The sequence below is a fragment of the Labrus mixtus genome, chromosome 11, assembly GCF_963584025.1.
Source record: "Labrus mixtus chromosome 11, fLabMix1.1, whole genome shotgun sequence".
Classification (NCBI taxonomy): domain Eukaryota; kingdom Metazoa; phylum Chordata; class Actinopteri; order Labriformes; family Labridae; genus Labrus; species Labrus mixtus.
The window spans coordinates 19567753-19583769 of NC_083622.1; the positions used below are offsets into that span (position 1 = coordinate 19567753).

Below are 16017 nucleotides of genomic sequence, written 5' to 3' on the forward strand. Positions count from 1 at the left end.
GCACCCCATGGGTGCAGGTGAAGTACTCAGGCAGATGGCCCAGGTTTGAATTCGACTGGTGGCTCCTGTCATGCATGTCATTCCCAACTCTTTCTATCTCCCTGATTTCTGATTCTAGCCACTTCACATTCACAAATAAATGTAAAGGCTTTTTACAAGTAAAACTTAATGAATACATGCTTCAGTGTGTGTAGAACATGTGTAAATATTACAGACTGTAAATATTACAGGTGTAGAAAAGAAGAAAAACATGAATTTGTAGTATTTGTTGTTTAAACTTGTCGGCCTATTTGCTTTCTAAAATGTGGTAATGTCTCAGTGTTTCCCTTTACTGTTTGCTTTCACAAAACCGTTGAAGCCTTTATCTAATAATTAATTAACCATTTCTTTAAGAGAAAGACCTGATGTGAACTATCCTCATACTTTTTTAACCTCCATTAGAAAAATAATGCCTCCACTGCATTGGCTGTGCATTTTTAATAATAGTCATAGTTGCACCATAATAATATAATGTAATTTGTACTTGTAATGTCGTGATCTTGCCTAAATTTAACAACCAATCTGTATGTCTAAATGCAAAATCAGGTTAAAAAAACACACACAAATTAAATTATAAAAATGAATCTTTCCGAAAAGAGTAGTGATGCAATGTCAAAATTAATTAATCAGTATAATAATTACGTGGGCAGTATTAGTTATTACTTAGTAGACACAATGTTAATCTTAGTCTTTTACCTATCACACTATATTCATACAGTAAAGAGTACAATTTTAAATAAAAAAATAAAATAAAATAATAATAATAATAATAATAATAATAATAAATAATAAATAATAAATAATAAATAAATAATACATTTTAATACAGTAGAGCGCCACAGGAATGAGTCCTAAAACCCGGAAGTACGTTAGCATCTGAGTCTGGTGTTCAGCCTATCACATGAAGGATCTAAATCACGTGACTGGAATGACGCAGTATTAGGTTCTCCGCGTGCCGGAAGTTGACTGCCTTTGAGTTTACAGATGACACATGAAAGTCACCAGAAAAAACATCCCAGCGGGAAAAAAACAGGTCGTATAGTTATTTTCTGAGCAGCTAGGTGTAGAGAAACTGTATTAGATACGTGTTGACGGTGACGTCTGACAACAGCCATAACAAGTTAGTGAAACACAGACAGGTCTGTCAGAAACACTTATCACTATTTAAGAAACCGTAAAGATGGCAAGGAGCCTTGGTAGATTATACAAGGGCTTCAGAAGTCTCGTCACACTCTCAGCCATGTGGTCTATGAAGCATCCGATTTACAGCGTTTCATCACGGAGTCCATCTGTACGGAGCATGGCGGTAGGTACACTGCAATGTTGTGAGGAAAGTGCTTGAAATGACCCGTCGGATCTCTATGAATGGTTCTTTCTTCCTTCCAGATGTTTCTCACTTCAGCCTGTAAAGCACCGGTGTGATGAGTGCGTTGTTGGTCGAATATTAAGGGTTTTAGGGGAACCAAAATACAAGTCAAGTAAAAAAAAAAAAAAAAATGTAAATGATTTCGTTAATTTTTAGCTTTTCAGAAAGAAGGTTTGTTGGATTAATTTAAAGTTTTGTTTACTTGTTTTCTATGTGCAATTTGTTTTCTGAATGGAATTAAAATGGTGAGCAAATCCCACTCTCATGGCAATATTGGTAAACACAGTAGAGAATGTATTGTGTATACCTGTTGGGGAGTAGTTTGTTCAAATATATGTATTTTGCTTTAAATTTGCACTATAGTGTTTTGTATTTATTACAGTGGTGGCTCCATGAAGTTCACATAGCCTATGCACTTGCACTAAATGTTTATTTAACTATTCAAACAAATGTAATTTTTTAAAAACAGAGACAGTAGAAGTTGTTTGCTGAAAGGTATGAAATTAAACACAAGAAGAAACCATACGCATACGGGAGAGAAACTGACTGTGTCCACCTGCTTATAAGGTGAGAAGCAGTAGGAATAGGTGGTATTGAGTGGATGCACTTCTGGTTCTTTCTTTAAAAAGAAGTGTAGAAAGCACAAACATGGAGTTAACATAGTTGTCACAGGTGACAGTAGTAGAGGGCTTTTCTTAGCTATCTTCTATCTCAAGATGTTGAATCACCTCAAGGTCTTCCCATGTTTATGACACTCTGAACCTTCAAAGGTGACAATGTACTTTTGAATCACTCAGCCGATAGTTAGCCTTAAAGATGACTCAGCAATATTTTTATAGAAACAAATAATTATTTACTTCCACGTGTCAATCTAATCTGTAAATTACTATCTTACTGCAAGTAGAACTGATGACTGAGCTATTGTTTTGTATTGCCTTCGATTTTGGAGGTTTATTTTAGAACGTGACCGTGAAGTGCATTTTTACAGATGTTTTTGTACAGTAATAATATAATGCTTATGGAAATGTCTGACATCACATTGATCATTGATCCAAATGTCTTATAGATCTAACTGTGCTGTAAAATATTTAATGTCTTTGGTTTACAACATTGCTCCGGATTCCGTTATAGAAGAAGCTATTGAAAGAAAATATCTTGATAGTGATTTTAAGGTGAATGGTACATTGTTCTTGTATACATGGTCATATATTCCTTACAGAAATCAATTATTTGCCCATTAGCCCACTGGTAATTTTCTCAGTGTTAGACCCCTTCCCCAAAAAGACAGAAAAAAAGAAAGCTTTTCCCTGGTTTGCAGGTGCTGCCATTTTCCTTTTCGAAGCCCTGGGACTTCAGCCTGCCAAACACGTCTTGGGGACCAGAAATGATGCAGTTGTACGAGCATTATAACAGCATGTGTGAGGTGGAGACGGAGGGAGGAGAGAAGCAGGGGGGGCCCTGGAAGAGATTGCCAGGATACAATCGCCTCCTCAAGTATGCAACAGGTACAAGTGAAAACTGTCTGCTTGTTGGTTCCCTGTAAACACAGTAATAGCAATAATCAAGCAACGATCTAATCCAGGGGTTTAAAGGTTTTGTGTCAGTGGGATTGATCTGACGTTTTCTGCACTACAATAAAGTTTGACAAGATGTTAGAAATCCGAAAAAATATAAAGCTGCCCAGTCTTTGTTTTTATGAATGTATCACACAAAGGGGATTTTCTCATAATGATGAACCTACAGAGATTCATCACCAGAACTTCATTTGTTTGTATTTGAAAATGTTTCTCCACTTATTTGTTTGCTAGAAGTCTGAACACTGTAACTTTTTATTATTCATTTAGACATCATAAGATCATAAAAGAAAAAAAGTTATATACCCTACCTCTCTCTTTATCTCCCATAGGTGTGTCTTGTGGTTAGCAACTGATTGTTTACTTTTTTTTTTTACGTTTTGTTAGGTGGAGTGTATCTCAGTAAGATGATCCAGTCAAAGGCTCGTCTTTTTACCCGAAACATCAGAGAACCGGGGGCAGGATTTGAATATGTTTTGTTCGTAAACAGCGAGGAGCAGAAGTGTGTGTGCATTTTACAGGCTGGACACCTACTGGAGGGACCGCCAGGGTAAGATAACAGCTGCTACTGTACAAGACTGTGTAACATAAAAGCGCAAATCCTTCCAGTCATTGACTAATGTTGCATGCCATACCCCCCTCTCTCTTTCTCCCTCCAATGTCCTCTCTGTCTCTACACTATTGTCCTTCCAATCAAATTTAAATAGTAAACTAAATGTAAATTAAACCTCATATTGGCTAGTTTAAAACTTAGATTACACAAAACCAAACTTCTAAACTGACATTTATACTGTGTGTCTTTCCAGACATGTCCATGGGGGGGCAATAGCCACTATGATTGACACCGTCACAGGGTGTCTTGCTTCTATCTCTGGAGCTGTTATGACAGCCAACCTCAACATCAACTACCGCAGGTACAGAAAGGATATAATTTTATATACAGGCAGTTACATTGTTGTGTAAACAGATTTGTTTTTTGTCGCACACAGTCCAGCAAAATGTATATTTACAACTTTGTATAGACATTCACTGAAATGTAGAATATCTTACGGTTGGTAAAGTAAGTATATATGCTCTTGTATAATGACAATTAATAATATTCTGTTAAGTTTTATGACCCTCTTTTCAATATTATACACTGAAGGTAAAATATATATATTAAAGGAGCAATATGTAAATCTGACACTTAGTGTTTAACATTGTTAGTCCAGATTCATAACATCTTAACAAATACAGACCATCCCAGACCGGAGGACATACTGGCTGCTGCTTGGTTTTCAGAGAAGCCAGCACTGCAACATAGCATGTTTCCTCAATGTCTGATGATATAGTAAGGTCATTTTATGATTTCATTTAGTAGATCTCTTACACATTGTTCCTTTAATCTAAGTATTTCAGTGTATAGCTATAGCCTAATTAAAGTTATTTTGAGTAGATTTTGCCATATGCATGGTCTTTAGAAATATGATATACACGATTGCAGCATTCTTGCAGTACAGTAAGCTCTCATAGTAGCCAACCAGGCTTAAACATTGTATTGTGCATTGGCATTGAATAATGTCACATAGTTGATTTAACACTCCAATAAAATATTCAGTTCAATGATCTCTTAAGTTGTAACAGCAGTTTTTTCTCAAGTACCCTAACTTGCTATCCATTTACTGTGACCTTTAATTTAATAGAAGTACCGGTACATCAGTAAAGCAAACATCGTAATATTGTGAGACTATGGTCGTCATCTTTTGAGTTTTTGCACTAACAAGCACTTGTTTTATTCCAAAGCCCCATCCCACTGGGAAGCACTGTGGTGATGGAATCCTTTCTGGATAAGAAGGAGGGCAGAAAAATGTTTGTTTCTTGTAAAGTAACCAGCCCTGATGGCACCAAACTGCACACAGAAGCAACAGGTAACAACAACTTCAATAAACACACAGGGCATATTCAAACATGTCATTGTGAAAGCTTGCTTTACGTCACATGCCCGACCTTGGCCCCGTCTGTATTGTCACTGTCTTGTTTTCTCTCCTGCAGCACTGTTTCTGTCAATCAATCTCAACCAGTTAATGGGTAGGTGACGTGAACACACCGGCCTACCACCTACCCAAACACAGTCAGCAAGCTGAGACCACAACAAATGTGTGTGTGAGATAATATGTGAGTGTGTCATTGCTTTGAAGTATTTTTTGGGGATGTGTGAAGTTGATTGAAGATTTGAGAAACATTTATCTAAATGTGACATTGTTGACTTTGGATTATCCATGCAACTCTGCTTGCCAATATGTTATTACTAACAAACTGTACAGCGGTTTAGAATACTGTAATCAACTACCTCTGCTCTGTTACTAGCACAACAACAGTCCATATCGAAACATTATTTATGAAACTACATTTTAAAGGTTATTTATTGTAACTTTTTTTGTATTTATTTCTTCTAACACATGCCTTTTAGAAGTGAGTTTAAAATTTGCTGTACAGGACTATTTACTTTACTCCAATAAAGCCTCACCTGTTGGTATTGTATGAATAATACATTTTTCTGTCAGCAAATACAATTGTTTGCAACAAGAAATGAAAAGTGTTTGTCATCCTTTGTCTCTTAATATACAGTTAGTTTTTTAAACATTTCTTACATTACATGTAAGGCTGAACCTTCATTCAGATACTAATATTCTCACAATTCATAAGAGGATGTTTGGATTTTCTTTTTTTAAATTGAGTGTCACCCTGGTTGGATATATGTTAGGTCCAATGTCAGCCAACAGCACATAATTTCAGCTTAAATCCCAATTTGATCTACTAGATTTCCAGGATAGTGAGTACACTCACCTGTTCAGAGAGAGCAGAGGATGCCACAGTATGCCATACAAGCAACACTGTCTACACCCCAGACATTTATGCTGCTAGTGCAGACCATGATACAAAGAAAGTTCTCGTGAGAGACACCTGAAATGAATGAAGAATTATTTGAATCTTTACATTGGACAATGTAACATCTGTTGATATCTCTCACTGCCGTTAGTAGGGGTGCTGGTTTAGCTCAGTTGGTAGAGCCGGCGCCCCATAGACCTGGTAGACCTCCAATCCTGAAACTCTTTGTTAAATGTTCCCCCCCCCCCCCCATATTTCCTGTCCTTCTTAAACTGTCATATATAATAAATCTAAAAGGCTTAAAAGATCATCTTAAATAAAAACTGACTGTTAGTAGATGTCTGCACTTTAAACATCATCAATCGACATAAAGAAGAAACCGACTTTGATTCAAAATTTAGTTTCCCTTTGCAAATCTTACATCATCATTTTGTGTAGTTTTGTTTCAGCTGACATTTCTAATGATTTTGTTGAAGTTGAAGTTGTTTCCCTTTTTGCTGGCAACAGTTTAACAAAAAACTGAAAAAAGGTTAATTGCTCTTAATTTGACATTATCTGTCAGATTCCAAAGATCTTATGTTGATGTTCATTTAACATGGCACCTAATTCTTCCGGATTCCCCCAGAATATATCAGTCATCTTGTGTTTCTGCTTATCATTTAAGTATCAGTGGGCTGTGACTCAGTGTGAGAGTCGGTTTGCACTCAAGGTCGGGGGTTCAATCCCCAGCTCCTGCAGCCTAAATATCAAAGTGTCCTTGGTCAAGACAACACTCCTGCTGCCGTGTATGGATTAGTTAATACTGATGGAAACTTTCCATAGAAGCCTCTGCCATCAGTGTGTGAATTGGTGAGTGTGACTAGTGGTGTAAAAAGCGCTTTGATTAGTCAGAAGACTAGAAATGAGCTATACAAGCTCAAGTCCATGTACATTAACCAAATATTGCTTGTAAGATCCACTGAAGTTTTTGACATACAGCGCACTCTGGAACTCCCTAATGTAATTATTATTATTTTTTTAAAGTTATAATAAGCCCTGAATCGTTCCTGTATTTAATTAGTTTCAAAGTTAATTCCTATCACATCCTGTTAAAGAAGAGTAAAGTTTTTCTTATTGGCAAGTGATGCTGGGTGAGTAAATATTGGTCATAATTATACCCACACTGAAGGTTTTAAACTGCATTTAACTTGAGTTCTCACTCAGTCTGGTCTGATGTGTGGTTTCTGAGTGTAAGGGTTGATCATAGTGCAGGGCAGGTGGTCTTCTTGGGGCCCCTCACATCTTTTACCTCAGTAGAGAGCAAAAGGAAGCGCTACCTTGGTGTCTAAAGTATGTGTGTGTGTATATGTGTGTGTGTTGGCGGATGCAGGAGCAGTTGTTTTTTATTTTCCTGTGGTCAAGTTGGGTTTCAGGAAGTGGTTGGGGGGAGGGGGTTGTTGTTTGAAACCTTTCAGTTAAAACCACCTGAAGAAGCTGTGTCCACTGCCGCTTTCCAGGGCCTATTTTTTTTTTGTTTTTTATGATCTTAAAATGCTTGAAAAATAATTTAAAAGCTTTGTTATTTATTTGTTTTGTTATCTTTTGAGCCAAGCAAGTGGTAGTGCCTGACAAGGATGGCGAGGTGTGTGTGGGTTACTTGACAGTGGACACTCATCTCCTAAAGGAGGCATCATTGCAAGTGTCACTTTTGGCCTAAAGACATGTTACTGTAGGTCAATCTCTGAATAGAATAAGCCTTATTTGCTGTGTTAATAAGGGTCATTTGACAGAAAAAGGATACATTCATTATGACATTTTATTGTTTTGCCTGTTGCTCAGACAAAATAAGGAGGTTTTTAGCTTTTATTTGATGTGAAAGCCTTCACAACAGGGTCCTAAGTCTCTGACTAGACTCTTCTCCTCTGTTGCCCCCCGGTGTTAGAATGAACTTCCAAACTCCATTCGATCTGCAGAGTCCCTCTGCACCTTTAAGAAAAAGCTAAAGACCCAGCTCTTTCATGAACACCTACTAACTTAATGATGATGGTCTCCATATTATTGATGATGATGATGGTAATGAAGATGGTTTTTGTTTGATAACGACGACTTATAAGATGGTTTCCATACTGATTAGAGCTCTCAAGAACTTCCCTCAATGTTGTGCAATGCCTGTCAGCACCTGTGTGTCCAATCGGACTCAAAGTTGATCGTTTGCTCTTACTGACATTGTTCCCTTTTTTCTAGATCCTTGCTTGTGTTGTACTTATCCTCTCTGATGTACTCGACGTACATCAGAGAGGCTGTATAAAAGCGTCTGCTAAGTGAATTGTAGAATTGTAGAAAGCTTGAGAGACACAGCAAATGTTGGGAGAGAGAGTGTGGGGAGAGGCATGCATCAAATAGGGACAGTAGCAGGAGTCGAACCTGCGACCAGTGCAATAAAGGACTGCAGCCTTCGTACATCTGTGCATAAGGCACCAGCACGCGTCCAGCGGTGAGAAGCAAAGTTGTAAGTAGCTAAAGTAGTCTACTTCACTATGGTCAAAGCCCTCGTTAGGCCTGTAGCTTCTCCCAGCGTGTACGGCATGTGCAGAGCCCTCCAGGTTGTTCTAACAAACCCCACTTAGGACACCAGCCTCGGAAGAGGGATTTTGTTCAAGTATTCCATTAATTAGGGATTGAAGTCAAAGGTCAGGCCTGCTCTGGACTTTAATGTCAGCTCTACGGATTGTAGTTGCTCTTCTAGTGGCGGAAATCTGTGGCAGCAACATGGGATTATATTTCTCAACTGAGCACTACAAAGCAAAACCCGATCCGTTGCTATTACGTAACAGTCGGTGACATAACTCTCTCCAGCCTGGGACGGTCAGGGCTCACAGAGAGCGGGAGGAGGGGGGGGAGGGGGGAGACCGGGGCACACTGCCGGTCCAGCTGCACTCTCTCCTCTCTTCGACTGCTGCCTCGGGGGGAATTAAATTATTTCAAAACAACCACACAAGAAGAGGGATTACACTCTTGAACAATAAGAAGATGAAGCCTGACTTTGGGGAGCCGCTGTAAGGAAGAGAGGGGCCGATATGGCAGTGCATGTTTTTAAATGCCTGCGCCGACCCGGGCGCTAGAAAAACAAACAAACAGCAACAACAACAACAACAACAACAACAACAACAACAGGTAGGAGAATATTAAATATCATCCGTGTTAAATGGTGGCAGGTGGAGTTCAAAATAAATCATCTGATTTAGCTGGTTTCTTTGTGTGTGTGTGTGTGTGTGTGTGTGTGTGTGTGTGTGTGTGTGTGTGTGTGTGTGTGTGTGTGTGTGTGTGTGTGTGTGTGTGTGTGTGTGTGTGTGTGTGGGCCATCCAGTGTTCTGACAGGAGAGTTATGGAATATGAGGAGCTCCAGGTGCTTCAATCTCACACCCCCATCAAAACAGGTAAGACGATCCATCGCCGTAGCGTCATACTGCAGGTGACTTTATGGTTAAGTCAGGTACTGTGTACATAGTAAAAGCACACTTTCAGATTGACATTTCTATTCTTCAGTGTTATTTTGTCCCTCCTGTCTCCCAGCATGCCATTCTGTTACCCACTCCATCTGTCTCCTCCTTTTGATTCTTTACCTCACTGTACACCTGCGATCTGTTGGGAATCACTCTGTTTCTCTGTGTTTCTCATCGCAATCACTTTTATCCTCTTTCTTTCCTCTCTCATTCATTATTACCCCAGTAACCCTCCTCATCCCTCTCTCTGGGGTGTGGTTAAAGTGCTGTGAGTGGGTAAGAATAACATTAAGCCGGAGTAATCCTTGGGGATTAGATCTTATTTTTGCTTCTTTTTTTGGTCAATGCATGTCTATTCAAAGCCTCTCGGCTGCTAAAATCTAAATGTTGGCAGTCACTAAGGATAAGACATCTTGTCCTTGTGCCACAGAAACCCACTGTACACCATTCCCCTCAAAGCATGACAGCGCTTTATACAAGTTTACCTGCACTGCTACATCATGGATGACAATATTTTCCCACACATTTCTTTCAACTCATGGGTCAGTTTAATAGAAGGCGTGCAGAGAGGGAGAGAAAGCATTTCAGTAATACTTGGTAACAAGTGCTGCATTTAAAATGTAAAGTTGAGCAAATGTTTTATTCTCTTTAAGCCAGATAAGTGTCAGGTACAAAAACATGTACACACAAGTCGTTCAAAGTCGCCTTTATGCTGTTGTGTGGTAGCAAATCTGAAAAGTTTAATTGAGGAGGTAATCATCCCTGTATCCAAATTACTGTAAGAACTGTCATAGTTTTACAGTTGAATAATGCTAAATTCAAGGTAAAAATCCTGTATATTAAATCTCACTCAAGTTCATAAACACTGATGATATCAAGGGATGTGTTTAATGAGGTTATTTTTGCTAAAAAAGTTTGAATTCTGAGTTGAGTTATATGACACTTGCACCATGTGCAGTGGGGATTTTCTTTACATTTAAAAAATAAACTTTTTTTAGTCAAATACATTTTTATTGCCATTAATGAGGTGATGTTAATACTAGGGCTATGTTATCACTACAAGGGAAGATTTAAAAAAGTGACAAGCCAAGAAGAGACATCATTAAGTCTCAATGTAACAATGTAAAAAAACATGATTAATTGTTTTAATAATGTTTACTTTGAGTTGGTCGTGGATTAAACAATTTGAATTAAAATGTAATCAAAAGAGGAACCAAGGTAAAAGGCAGGAATGTCCTTTAATATCAAATATATTGTCTAAATTTCAATAGTCTCACTGGTACACAGATACGGCCATTAAAACTTTGAAAAGATAGAATTTTTCAAGGAAGTTGCACAAAACAGCTGAAGCTGGAACAACATGAAAGCAACATATTGTACGTGACAGCGTTACCAGAAAGGAAAAACTTAAAAGCAAGTGGTGGGGGATTGGTATTTAAGGGTTAAAGGATTTGTTAAAAAAAAATGTGACCTCGCTTATCAGCTACTGGAACTGCTGTAAAGGTGTTTCAGTCTGGTTAAAGTGAAGTTTCAGTGTGGTTGTGCAGTTTCTCATACTGCTGAGATGGCCCTTCTTAAGGCGATGAGTGTCTTGGTTTTAGTGGCTGTTGTGGGTGTTTTCTCATTTTCTCAAGACTTGCGTTTGTCTTTCTGGCACTGCTTCACATTGTTTTTCATCGTGCTTGAACAAATCAAATAGACCCCTGTTTATTATGGATACAATCTGTCTGTGGTGTTCCTCAGGGATTTATCTTGGGCCCGGTCATGTTCCGTATATGCTTTATTTTATTCTGAAGCCAAGGGCCGCAAGAAACTAATGATTTCATTGTTTATGAATATGTTAATAATTTCTTCTATTAGATGTCACAAAGACTAAGATGACAATGAAATCTTCAGGTTGTGGAAAAACAACCTTACAATTTCAACAACCTTAAGATTTCAGTGTCACGTAGGATAAAGGAACTAGAAATGATTAGCATTTAAAAAGATAAAAGCAGCAACTGTCTCCAAAATGTAATTTTCAATCATCTTAAATGTTTGGATCTTGTTTTTTAAATTGTTGTTTTATTATTTTAGAGCAATTTTGAAAAAAGACTAAATTTCAAAATAAGTTTTTGCTTTAAATTATTTCAACGATAGGTGTGAAGCAGCATTGAATCAAAGATCATTAGAGAGCTGTGTTAGCACAAAAGATTGAATTCTAATTGCATTTATAATCAACAACATGTATCAGCCTTCACTAACATCCAAATCTGCCTGACCAGGCCTCCTTTAAACTGAAGTAAGACATATGTTGCTTTTTAGTTTTGATTATCAAGTTTATGTCAATATTATGTTGTTGTTATTGTTTTTTGTCCCACCACCAGAAAGAAACTCTTTGCTTTCTGGACTTTTTCTTTTAACCTCTGCATCACGTTTTGTTAGCATGAAGGTTAAAGAGTATGCAGAAGATAAACAAGTTACTTTTCCAGCTTTTAAGTACAGTTGACTATTTTACATTTTATATATATTGCTCTATTTCTCTCTCTCTCTCTCTCTCTCTCTCTCTCTCTCTGTGCTGTATTGTTTTTTTATTAATGCACTGTTGTTAGCCTGCTCTCTGTGCTCAGTGGTCTCCACTGTTGTTATGTAATGCAGCAACTGTCACTTCAGAAGAGAGCTTAGATGTCAGCGTGTAGAGACGTAAGTGAGATTTTGACTGATGAGTGGTGTTGATTGAGACACTGTGATCATAGTAAAGCTTGTGTTTGTGTGTGGATAATTGAGTGTATACATGCTGTGACACATTAAGTTTATGCAGAAACAGCTGTGGGTTACATTAGTTTATTCAGTTCTTGGAAATCGAGATTTCTTTAAATGAAATAAAATCAATTTGACCACATCTCTGATGTAACTGTGGCTTAGCCCTGGAATAATTGGTGACTTTTAATTCTGTAATCTGGCTGTGTGATGTGTGAGACACTGAAGAAAATGAACTCCTTTAGCCTTTTGAGACTGGAAGTTGGCAGTTATTTGGTTATTAATATAAAAATACAATTTTACATGTGATCACTAAATATTTTATCTGCTATACTTTAATTTAACAGACTAGTTAAAGATGGTTAAGTGCTTAAGGGATAATAAGTCTTCACTCTCCTGGCTGGGTCAAAAATGAATTCAGTCCTTTACTGATGGTTTGACCCATTCAATTGGCTTAATAGTCCTTGTTTTGCATCACTTTCAAACATCTGCTCAGCGAGTGTTGAAATTTCTTTACATTTTCCGTGTGTGCGTGCAATGCGCTGCTTTCATTACTTGCTTTCTGCTTAGGAAGCAAAACTGATTTGATGATGGGAGGAAAACAGTGGAAACCACAGAGGGCCCCGATATGGCGCCAGACAAAGACCGGCTAGCACTACGTCTTCCATTGATTCTTATCTCCCCTACCTTTAAACCTCTCTGTCTCAACACACACACACACACACACACACACACACACACACACACACACACACACACACACACACACACACACACACACACACACACACACACACACACACACACACACACACACACAAACTCCAGAAATAAACACCTTGGTTCAAACCCTTCACGCATTTACCCACACATACTGCAGCTTAGACTTTCTCACAATTGTGGTCAAAGAAGCAGACAAAACGAGGACCTATTGCTTCACAGACACCCACCTTCCTCTATCTTAATCTATATATGTGTGTGTGTGGGGGGCTGAGAAGTCACATACAACTAAATATACTCAAACACAAATGTGAAGAGGAATCCTTCAATTTAATATCTCTGCTATCATTAGGTTGTCTCCTATGTTTCTGTACCTTTTGTACATTGGAAAAACACTAAAGAGAAAGAAATGACTACACTGAACGCGCTACACTTAACTACCACAGTAAGGAGTTTATCACTATATTCCACACAGTTTTGCTTGAACCCAGGGTTCATTTATCACCTTAAATGCTAGTTACATTGTATCCAAGGGGAACATGTTGACCATGTATATTTCAATTCAGGATTTCACCTTTTTTAAACCACCAGCACTTTAAATATCATTAAGATTTTCTACCATTTTAGCGGCTCTTCACCTGCAGGTTGCAGATGTGGAAGTGTTCTTGTTTTTCTAGCAGATTATAACAAGAAGACATAGGCCTACAGTACTTAAACGATTCTTAAAGATTGCCCTCTGTACTCAATATTTTTAAATTTTTATTTTTATTTTACATACTTGATTAATCCCTGAGGGATATTCTGCTTTACACTCTGTTATTGAGAGACATGCTTCTCACACACATAGGCCCGAAATACAGACATTCACAGACAGGACTTTCGGACATCCATTAGAGGAGAGATGTCAGAGTGGGGCTGCTACACAATGCTACGCAGGGAGCGCACCAGAATTAGTGGGGGCTCGGTGTTCAAGGTCATTTAAGAATTACTTTCATGTCCTTTCGTCTGTTGTATACTGTAAAAAGGGCCATTAGATTCATATATTCTTGTGAAAAGTAACAAAAAGGACAAAGCTTTAATAAAAAACATTCTTTCATTTTGTTGTTAAAATTTTTAGAATTTTTTTTACCGCGGTGTCGAAGGAGAGATACCGCAGGTCCTTCCTTCCTGCTGCAGTCAGACTGTTTAACCAAGCCAGCTCCCAGTAGATCACAAAACACATACAACTGGACAATTCACTCTGACATTGTGCAATAATAATGTTATATTAATGTTATATTATTTTTACCAAATCCACTTTGTGCAATAACGTGTTATACTTTATGTGCACTGTGTGCATGTCTGTGTTACACAGAATATTCTGACTACATTTTTGTCAAAACTGCAGCTCAGCTGATCTATTTTTTATTTTTCATTTAAAAAAAATCTATTTTTAGTATCTATCTATTTTTTTGTACATTCTTAATGTTTCTTTTTTTTATTTAAATTGTACTGTGTTCACTTTTTGTTTGCAATCTTTGCTCTTTGCTGCTGTAACACTGTAAATTTCCCCGTTGTGGGATAAATAAAGGATTATCTTATCTTATTTGCTAACCCTGATGAAGGCCTCAAGCCCAAACGTGTCGGTCTAATTTGTTGTTCTTCATACTACAAGTTGATCTTCATACTACAAGTGTTGTTGGAGCTTTTTGACCTCTTTCACTCTCCATGCACCTTGATAGTTGATGAAGTTGTGCCAGAAAATCCTACTCTGCTTCATATTTGCTATCCCTGTCAGGATGACAAAACAACAACAAGGGTCTAACACTTACACTACAAAAAGTTGTAATCAAGTTCTGAAGCCAGTGTGTGGGTTTGACTGGATTTATTAAAGGGGGTACACCCCATGTTTCTTAATCTGTTTCTGAAATACTCAACTGAATGCTGTATAGAAAAACTGGGTGTGTTGAGTATTTTTCATTCACTTACTACTTTGTGTCTTCCTCAGGAGGAGCCGTGTCCAAGAAGACTCATTTGAGTAAGTTTAATACAACAAACTGTAATTTTGTCTGTTTGCTGATGTGTGCGTGATCATGTGTGTGTGTGTGTGTGTGTGTGTGTGTGTGGTGATGCTTGCTTGTGTTTGTGCTAGATATTTGTGCATGCAATGTGGTTTACTTCATAGTTTGTGAACATACAAGAGTGCACCTGTGCCGAAAAAAACACACTGTGTAGTTGGGCCATTAGCGGCAAAGTGTTGCACCTGCGCTGCCCCGCACACACACACACACACACACACACACACACACACACACACTAACACCTCATATACTTTGCATGCACACAAGGTTTAAAAAAAAACCACTCTGGCTTTGGCTCTTTGGCATCTGAATGCAGATGACAGTGATAACATCAAGTCTTATTTTAACTTCTTGGTTTAACACTTTCTGCCACAACTGTAACACACCTGGTTTGTTAACAAGTGTGATGCAGAGTGTAGAACACCACAATCCTTCATGCATGTAAGTATTAACATAATTCTTAAGCATAAATAACAATCATTATCTGATTGCTGCTTGAGACTATCGGTGCAAATACGTGTCCAACGTGATTGATCCACCTGCAGAGTGAGCAAATCAATTTGGATTTAGTTTTGAAGGCTCTCAGTGAGAGGGCAGAGGTGATGGAAAGCCTCGGGGGTCTTTTGATGTTGGCTGAACAAGTCAGGAGATTAAGATAGAGAAATGACAGACGGGGTGATTGATGAGAATTCTTCTCAAGAAGAATTTGTAGTATTTCAATTTACAGCTTCTTCAGACTCTTTCAATTAAAGCTACTTTGAAGATCGAGGTTTCATACAAAAGAAGCAAAATGTTCAAGTTTTGCTTCTATTTTAATGCATAGCAATGATATTCCAGCTATATTATAGAAACACTGTAAACACTACAGTTTACTGGCAACACATTTGCTCTCCATCTTGAGTTAGATTATGAATACAAGAGTTTTTTAGAATAATAAAATGCTGTCTTGTTTTAGTCAAGTAAAAGTTTTCAATACTTAACTGGAGGCTGATGTTACTGCGTTGTTGAACATAGTGTGATTTAGATTCTCAGGGAACGTCTCATGTGCCCCACAATTAAAAAGCTTTGTTGTTTTTTTTTTACTCTTGATTCACAGTGAGGGGGTTGACAAAGGTCTGAGGAAAAAGTACCTTAGCAAAGAGCAGGGGACAGTCCCCTCCCTTTTATTT

General features: G+C 37.9%; 2 protein-coding genes across 3 annotated transcripts in view; both read left to right on the forward strand.

The window, feature by feature from the left end:
- The first annotated feature begins 879 nt into the window (after nucleotides 1-879).
- On the forward strand, nucleotides 880-5506 carry them4 (thioesterase superfamily member 4). Its single transcript, XM_061050628.1, has 6 exons — nucleotides 880-1345; nucleotides 2724-2910; nucleotides 3367-3529; nucleotides 3786-3893; nucleotides 4762-4886; nucleotides 5011-5506. Exons 1-6 carry the CDS (start codon nucleotides 1220-1222, stop codon nucleotides 5052-5054), a joined length of 753 nt encoding a protein of 250 aa, XP_060906611.1. The 5' UTR covers nucleotides 880-1219; the 3' UTR covers nucleotides 5055-5506.
- A 3217-nt stretch (nucleotides 5507-8723) lies between these two features.
- rorc (RAR-related orphan receptor C) overlaps nucleotides 8724-16017 on the forward strand; it is a 20205-nt gene continuing 12911 nt past the window's right edge. The window contains exons 1-3 of one of the 2 annotated variants that reach the window (XM_061050630.1): nucleotides 8724-9000; nucleotides 9194-9263; nucleotides 14776-14805. In XM_061050630.1, coding sequence (XP_060906613.1) covers nucleotides 8914-9000; nucleotides 9194-9263; nucleotides 14776-14805 — 187 coding nt within the window. In that variant the 5' untranslated portion in view covers nucleotides 8724-8913. The remainder of the gene's footprint in view (nucleotides 9001-9193; nucleotides 9264-14775; nucleotides 14806-16017) is intronic. The other variant, XM_061050631.1, reaches the window with a different exon arrangement.

Bases quoted from the DNA above. Each gene is read 5' to 3' on its own strand.
- them4 (XM_061050628.1), top strand. From the start codon at position 1,220: ATGGCAAGGAGCCTTGGTAGATTATACAAGGGCTTCAGAAGTCTCGTC. The intron at 1,346-2,723 runs GTAGGTACACTG...CCTGGTTTGCAG, and splicing joins CATCTGTACGGAGCATGGCG to GTGCTGCCATTTTCCTTTTC. The intron at 2,911-3,366 runs GTACAAGTGAAA...ACGTTTTGTTAG, and splicing joins CCTCCTCAAGTATGCAACAG to GTGGAGTGTATCTCAGTAAG.